The sequence below is a fragment of the Athene cunicularia genome (genome assembly GCF_003259725.1).
Source record: "Athene cunicularia isolate RWA chromosome 13 unlocalized genomic scaffold, athCun1 chr13_part1, whole genome shotgun sequence".
Taxonomy (NCBI): Eukaryota; Metazoa; Chordata; class Aves; order Strigiformes; family Strigidae; genus Athene; species Athene cunicularia.
Window position 1 is genome coordinate 7,919,513 of NW_020799117.1, and position 8,073 is coordinate 7,927,585.

The 8,073-nt window shown below is 37.9% G+C and overlaps 2 protein-coding genes across 2 annotated transcripts in view; one reads left to right on the forward strand and one right to left on the reverse strand.

Moving 5' to 3' along the window:
• Positions 1-189, reverse strand: part of GEMIN5 (gem nuclear organelle associated protein 5) — an 18,344-nt gene extending 18,155 nt beyond the window's left edge. The window contains exon 1 of the mRNA XM_026858507.1: positions 51-189. Coding sequence (XP_026714308.1) covers positions 51-189 — 139 coding nt within the window. The remainder of the gene's footprint in view (positions 1-50) is intronic.
• A 228-nt stretch (positions 190-417) lies between these two features.
• MRPL22 (mitochondrial ribosomal protein L22) lies at positions 418-7,386 on the forward strand. Its single transcript, XM_026858508.1, has 6 exons — positions 418-500; positions 2,378-2,513; positions 4,426-4,491; positions 5,027-5,104; positions 5,790-5,859; positions 7,095-7,386. Exons 1-6 carry the CDS (start codon positions 418-420, stop codon positions 7,304-7,306), a joined length of 645 nt encoding a protein of 214 aa, XP_026714309.1. The 3' UTR covers positions 7,307-7,386.
• The last annotated feature ends 687 nt before the right edge of the window (positions 7,387-8,073 follow it).

Consider the following 8,073-nt stretch of genomic DNA (forward strand, 5'->3'; position numbering starts at 1 on the left):
CGTTTAGATGAACTAAAAATTACTTCAAACTATTAATCGCTTCTGCATACCTTGAAGCTCATCTTGCCAAGCAGGTAACTTTTCTTCACCAGGCACAGGGCACCAGGCCAGACAATGTATTTCATCGTCATGGCCTCTCAGTCGATGAAGTACTTCTCTTTTCCTGCTGATATCAATTATAACCACCATGCCATCCTTGTAGCTAAAAATAAAGACTTAAATTAATGGAGAGATTCTTGAAGAATAGTATCTGACTTGATTTCTGAGCTCTTTACCAGGATCACTATCTCTGTATTACAGAGAAGCCAAATCACAAGCAGCAAGAGGACTAGCAGACTGTCAGTTAGAGCTCTGGTACAGCACTGGGTACCTGCAGCTGCCTTTACAGGAAGTACAACCAGTACATGTGGCTTCGAGATGACACACATTCATTGGGAATACAGCTTTCAGAGACTTAAAAGACTACAGTGGCTTTTACACAAGGAAAACTTTTCGCAGAGGTGAGTCCGGCCCTGCCGGGATCCTGCCGCAGGCGCGGCCCTCCGGTGCCCGGGGCAGTGGATGCGGGCCGCCTCGCCCCGGGGGTCCCCGGGGTCACCTGGCTAGGTCTTCTTGTTAACTTTTCGCCCTGCCCCGGAGCTGTGGGGAACAGGTCGTTCTGTGCCTCTATAATGTATTTTTTGGAGACTGTGGCATGATGAAGGTGTCTCTCTCTCCTGACCCCTCTCTATTGGGCATCCAGATTTCTTCTAGCTCTACAGTGCAGGTCCCAGTAACATAGTACCTGTTGTTACCCTCTGTGCTTTCTCCAGTCTTTGCTTTTCTGTAGTTGCTGGTCTTCCCCTCAGTCAGGGGAATGACAGAGTTGTGCTGGGGGAGCGTTGGTCACTGCTGACTGTCTTTGACTTCAGAAAAAAGGCTGCTGTGGATTCTTAAAGCACAGAGCTTTGGTCTCTTGAGCCTGTGGAGGTAGATTGCAGAGACCTGTGTCACTGAAAGAAGAACAAACAGGCTTATGTTCCTGTGCTTTGCTTACGGCCTTGCAGTTAGACAATTACATGCTAATTGTTTATTTTAGTCAGTTCTAGTCTGTATGCCTCTCACTTGCTGCTTGTGCATAATTCTTTCTAGAAAAGTGCAGCTTGTTTCTTTCCTGTTCCCCTTGCTCACCCTTATATAATGTACTCTGGTTTGTTGCTTGTTACTGTTTTCTTTTGCTTACAATGTGTTTGTGTCCTCTTTCTTCTCCTAAAGCTATGATAGAGTTGATCTTTATATGAGGTTGGATTACCTTAACATAGAGGGAATGTAAGATTTCTTAGTTTGCTGAATGTATTGATATGTTTTGCTAATACCAGGAAGATAATCTGTAGTTTGTTACTGCTTAAGTTGTTAGATTGCAGAATGATATTCATATGCTTGTCAAATATTTTATTGTATTAATTGATGATATTATGTCTGGTGATAATGAATTTTTGTCTCAATGAGTGAAATTTTTAAGTATTAAGCAAATAAACTGGTTTTGGTAAGTAGCTGAAAAAATATTCCATAATATTTGAAATAGTATATTATGCTACCCCCTCCTGATAGGATGTGAAAACTTTAAGGTGTACAGTGCCCTCTTGAAACTAATCAACATGTTATGTTTATCAGTCGTTTTTATAATGCTTTGCACACTTCGGCTACCCACACAAAGCTGCTGAAGCTGTAGTAAAACTCACAGTATGTGGTCTTAAACTCATCCGTTATTTGCAGTCGAGTGGCTGCCCAATACTGCTTGGTCTGGTCAGCAGAGGGCGAAATGTAGCTTGTTTTTTCTGAATCTGAGGTGAGCGACCTGTCTCAAAACTATTATTTTTGCTACTGGCTGTCTTATATTGGCCTGATTGCTTTTTGAAAGTAGTGTAGAATATATTTCCTTTCAAATTTAAGAATGTTTATAAACTTCTGATACTTTGTTGCTACTCAGTCCCTTTAAAAGCTAGAAAATTTTATTGCTAAAAATATTGGTAAAAGTTAAATAAGTATTGGCTAGTTTGGGAAAAGATAAAAATTTATTTGTGTGAGTAGTTATCCCCACATAAGGACAAAGAGGTGACTGTGTCTCTGTGTGATCCAGGGACACTTAATGTGGAACCTCATGTTATACTGATGTTACTTATTGTTCATGGTTTGCTTTAGGAAGCCTGAGGCTTCTTGTTGAAGTAAAAAGCCATTTCAACATAAACCATAGAGGACTTGAACAGTTTAATTTTGTGAGTAGTCAAATGTGTCAGTTCTTTTTACCAAAACAGGTAAGTTCACAATTTTCCAGGTAAACTGGGCAGGGACAAAGAACTCTGTGTTCAGCAGCAAAGCCTGTGGTCTTGTCTTGCAGGTGGCTAGCATCTGGTAGCCTTTTTGCTCAGTCATGTATCCACACAAGTTCATCTCTGCAGAAATTTGGGAAGTGGGAGAAGAAAAACAGGATTGTTTACCCACCACAGCTGCCTGGAGAACCTCGCAGACCAGCTGTAAGGATACACCTGTGAATTTCCTTACATGCTTATACTTTAGCAATTTCTGAACAGATTGTCGCTGTCTCTGGGTGACTCCACAAGGTGCTAATTTGATAGCTTATTCATTTGTTATTTAAGATTTTAGTCAGTGTGGTGTATTAACTGTAAAAGTTAATGTTACTTTGAATGGTTTCCATCTCTACATTATGTTGGAGCTTCAAGTTGCTTGCAGCTGATCACCTATATGTGATGCAAACTGCAAAGGTACCATCCTCTGTTTGTAGAAGTTTGCAAGGATGTATCATTATACACTTGTTTGTATTTATTAGAGAAGAATGTGACTGTATTGCTACTTCTGTGCACAAAGATATAAATGTAACTTTCCTTGAGTAGTGGAGCTAGTGGTGCCTGTTTGATGTAGGTACAAGAGAGTGCACGCTCTTCATTTCTTAATATCTCTGCCTTATAGATTCTCTGTGGTCTGATAATGTGTTGCCTCTTGCTGTGGCCTCCCCTTAAGCTATTCAGAGGTTATTTTCTGTCATAGTGGTTGCTTGAAATGTTTAATGTGGACTGATAGGTTCTAAAGTTACATGGGGAGGGATGTGAGTCAGATGTGACATATGGTAGCAGGTTTTTTCTTATGAAACCATTTTATATATACTGTACAGTGGGATTGTTTCTTCAGTCTGTTGCACAATAACTTGTGTTGTACTAAGCCACAAACTGAAGCAAAGAATCTAAAATCCTTTGTTACCTGTGTGGTCAGTGTAGGGCCTTCTGCTGGCTGTTCAAGACAACTTTTGGAAAAGTCAGCATGAGTAACATGGTAAAGCTTTAAAAGCAGTGAGAACAGTTTAGTTTTTGATAATAGCAGGCTTATGCCTGTTTCTCTCTGTCCCCTCTTAATGATCATTTTATAACTGGGAAGTACAGTTAAATGCAGACAGAAGCAAGCCTCTTCAATGAAAACTTGCATGAAAATGAAGTGTTGTGTATTTGATCATGAGAGGGTCTTATCACTTCTGTTTTCCCTACAGCATAACCTGGGAGAATTTTAGGTTAATTCTTCAGTATTTTCCTCACTCTCAAGAACTGATATTTTGGAATTCCATTTTTGTAATTGTTCTTCACTGGGAATTAATGTGTTGAGGTGTCTGTTAGGCACGCTGCTCAGCAAAGTAAAGTATTTGCATCTCAAAAGAATTAGGGGGTTTGGACATGTGCTTTTGTGGGTTGTGAGTGTTTATTGCTTCTGTGAACCTTATGGCCTATGATGTAGAAATACATGCCATGTACTGTGCTGACTCACACAGTGTATGTCAAAATGCAGTTATTGACTAACTCGCTTATTAAATCAGTTTTTTAGCTGTTCATAAAGAATGCCCTCTCTTTCAAATTTATATTGATATTAAAGTTTACTAGCTAGTTTTGGTCCTTGATGGTACAGTAATAATGTTAAATGGATTTTTGGAGGCAGCTCTTCATGCCAATCAAACTTGAAAACCTCTTCACTTCTGAAGAACTAATTAAGTTCATGATGGTAACATTGTTTAGTTGCTATCCCAGTAAGGTGACTTGACAGCAGAGTGGTATTTTTAGGACTGAATAGGCTTGTCAGTCTTAGACTGCTTCAGAAGATGGGGAGGAGGAAGAGAAATATAATGAAAAATATTATCCTTTTCAGGGATTTCTGTTTATAAACTAATTCTTGTAAGATTATTTTAAAATTTTCTGTATGCTAGCTGCTTTTTTTCATGCTTTCAGTTTCAGATCTTAAAGGTATGCCTGATTTGGTATGTTCATGATATAGGAAGGGGAGTCATAATTTATTTCTAGTAAGAAAATAGATTGTGGAGCAGATGTGTATGCTCCATTCTTGTTTTCACAGCAAAATTACTGATCCTCTAACTTTTTTTGCACCTAGGAAATATATCACTGTCGGAGGGAAATAAAATACAGCAATGAGAAGATGTGGTATCTGGCAAAACTGGTAAGCAAAAAGTACTTTGCACTGTATTTGATAGAATGTAAAATTTAATTGCTGTATTTGCCTTAATAACCTAGTTTAATCACAGTCTAATCAGCATAATAGAGTCCTGGGGAAAAGCATGTATCTGTGCAGGCGAGCAGTTGTTTGTAGTTTGGTTTAGCTACTTTTATCCTAGTATGCTCTCAGATGTGTACCCAGGATCACATGAAGATTATGCACTGTGGAAGAATTTTCGTGTTGGTTTCTGCCTAGTAATAGATGGCAAGGGGAGCTTTGAAGGATAGTAATGTGGTGTAATAATTGAATTAATAATAATTCAATATTAATAATTGTATTAATTAAATGTTTTATCAAGATTTATTCAACATTTAGTTCAGATGTTCTATATGTAAGATATTACATTGAAGAAATGTAAGGGAACTAAAGTCTTTTGCCATTTTGCATAGCAAATCAAAATAATTTAAATATTGGCTTCTGAATAAAAGAAGAGAAATATTTGTAATTGCAGAAGTTAACTTGAATACTTTGATTGCAGATAAAAGGAATGACCATTGATCAGGCTCTTGCTCAGTTAGAATTTAATGATAAAAAGGGAGCAAAGGTGATCAAAGAGGTATGTAGTAGTATTCTTTAACACTCCTAGTTTCAAGAAGACTTTAAAATCAATACCTATCACCAGAAGTTTGGGGATGTTTCTATGTCTGTGTTTTCTATATTTCTATTAAGCCTGTTGGGAGCACATTCAAACAATATATTTTTGTAGCAGTCATGTAATGTGGTGACTTAGGAGTATGCAGAGGTCACTTGTGCTGGCGGTTGTAATTTATTATCATTACAAGTTAAATGTGCGTCCCCTGTCTAACAATGCGTGGTCTTAAGTCCGTGATAAATAATGCAGAATCCTTGTCACTAACAGCTGCTACATCTATGTGCTTTGGTTCTTAAATTTTAAGAGATGAAGGATATCATCAGGGAAAGGACTGAGTTCTGTAAAGGCATGGAAGTTTTTCATGCACTGTTGTTGTTAGGAGTCTCACATTACTCATTTTCTTGGCCAGAACATTGATTTCTGGCATAATAATGACACTCCACTCCCTTCCAAAAAATGAAATAAAGCTTTTCAATCTGTATGCGAAGAACATATTTGTTAAGACAAACATCTTTTACATAATTTTGATCTCTATATAATACTTTTTCTATAAGTAACACTTGCGATTTCTTCTGTGTTCTCTAGAGATAAGACGTAGTATTGCTTAGTTGGAAATACTGAGTAGGAATTTCTTTTCCTTTTGTTACAGGTTCTGTTAGAAGCACAGGAAATGGCAGTACGAAATCACAACGTGGAATTCAAATCAAATTTACATATAGGTACATTTATTTTTAGTGAAGAAAAATGTCTTCCTATCCTGTGAGAAAGTTTTATCCTTGATAAGGTTTTGTTGTTTCAGATCAGCAGAAATGAACAGAGGATAGTTTCTAGTGAGTTTATCTTTACTGAAACCTGAAAGGCACATGCTTGCGACTTGCAGCACAGCTGAAGTTAGTGTGGTTGTTGAGCCTTCAACCATCAGTTTATCCTTGGTGTCTGAGTGGTGTTCTTATGGCATCTGCTAGATGCATTTTTTTTAAGATGCTTTCATCTGAAAGTGGAATTTCTGCTCCTTGTGTGAACAGAAAGTCCTGAAGAGGAAGATGCTTGACACGATTATGAAAGACTAGACACGGGAAGCATATTCTTACTGCTTTTTAATATTGCCATGAAAACAGATGCTGGAAGCTTTGTCTGTGGCTAGTACTACTAGCTTTGATTTTTTATTTTTTTTTTTGAATCTGAACGTCTGTGAGAAATGGTGTAAGAGTAAATTAATATTTACAGTAAACTTCTTAATAAAAAGGCTTTGTTATAGATGATTACAGAATAAGATTGTAATAACCACAGCACATTTTTGCCTAGAAAAATGTTAGAGAAATGTTTACTTATAGTTGGGTTTAGGCCCATAGAAAAAATTCCTGTTTTGCCAAATATGGTATAACTGTTATTGAGCTGACCTTATAAGCTTTAAGTAACCTGGATTGTAGAGCAGATTTGATTAGAATTCTTTGGAGCCTTCCAGGCCTCTGCCATAAGAAGGTTTATCTACTAGTGCAGGTCTGGATGTGTAGATAATGAAAATACCTATGATGAGTGCAATAAAGGGAGAAAGGAGGGAAAATGAAGTCTGTAAGACTCCTACAGGAATTCATGAGACAAACTGCTGAAAAACAGTGGAATTAATACCACCTTCAGAAGAGCTATATAATCCAGTAAGTGCTCAGTGTAGCTTCCTTTGGATTTGTCCTTTACTACATATTTATCTTTGCGTGCATGCTTTCTAAATGTACCTTTTTGGTGCTCCTGAAGAGTGTTAATTCAACTCACAGGTTCCTCTACAGCAGTAATCTGCTAAATGTAATAGAAGAAAGATGGAGAGAATCCCAAGTAGAATTAACTCTTCATATGCAGTCATGAAAAATACACTGGCAAGACTGTTTCAGTTGCAGATGTGTAGTGGTTTATTCTTGACTGAATAGTCTTCTCTCCCCTCCCTGCCTTTTTCCTTCAGCTGAGTCAGTGACGGGCAGAGGCCGCTATGTGAAGCGGATTCGTTACCATGGCAAAGGCATGTTTGGCATCATGAAAATCGTCAGGTGCCATTACTTTGTGAAGTTGGTGGAAGGTCCTCCTCCTCCTCCAGAGCCACCAAGGACTGGTTTTGACCAAGCAAAAGAATACGTGCAGCAGCTGCGAAGTAGAACCCTTGTTAATACACTGTGACAAACTTTTGTGACTACATAGGTATTTCTTGTTTGACAATGTAATTATATAAAAGAATAATTAAAGTAATGTTTTAGTTATATCTTTGGTGCTGCTGGAGCTGGATGATGCAAGAATGATTATAGGTTTTTCTTATTTGTCAAGCTATAGGTATGGAAAAATCTTGGAAAAGCAACAAAGATGTTACTTTTTTCTGAGTTACTTGGACCACATCATTCAAGCTCTGGACTATCAAATCTAGAATATACACTGCCATTATAAAACCTGTAAGGAACTGTGGTTGTCCTCAAATTCACACAGCTGTCTGCTATGTATGGTTGGGTCTTTTATTGTAAAAGTACATGCTTGACAGTCACATTGCAAGATCAAGACTTGGACTAAAATGACTAAAATCTACATTTTAAAGTAGCTACAACAGTGGAAAAACCCCAGAAATAATAGTTGAGGTTATCAGGCACCAATTATCATTTCTTTATCTAGGCTGTAATGCTCTTTCCTTACAGCCTCTCTTGTACATCTTGGACACTGTGTTTGGGAGTGGGGAATGAAAAAAATCATGTAAAGCTCAGGTTTTGACAGAGTCGGTAGGTGGCAATGTTTAGTTTGTCAGAGGGTGGCAGTGAAAACTTAAAGCATCTTGGAACTCTGTTCTTGATTCTGACCATGACATTAATAGTCTGATATGTACATGGAGTTCAGGCTGTTCTCTGTGGAAACTCAGTATGGGTAACAGGCACAATATGGAGAAAAGCTTGTCTTGGTGAAGA

Coding starts and splice junctions, on each gene's coding strand:
- MRPL22 (XM_026858508.1), top strand. CDS start 418: ATGACACACATTCATTGGGAATACAGCTTTCAGAGACTTAAAAGACTA. Junction 2,514..4,425: donor GAGAACCTCGCAGACCAGCT/GTAAGGATACAC, acceptor TTTTGCACCTAG/GAAATATATCACTGTCGGAG. Junction 4,492..5,026: donor TGTGGTATCTGGCAAAACTG/GTAAGCAAAAAG, acceptor CTTTGATTGCAG/ATAAAAGGAATGACCATTGA.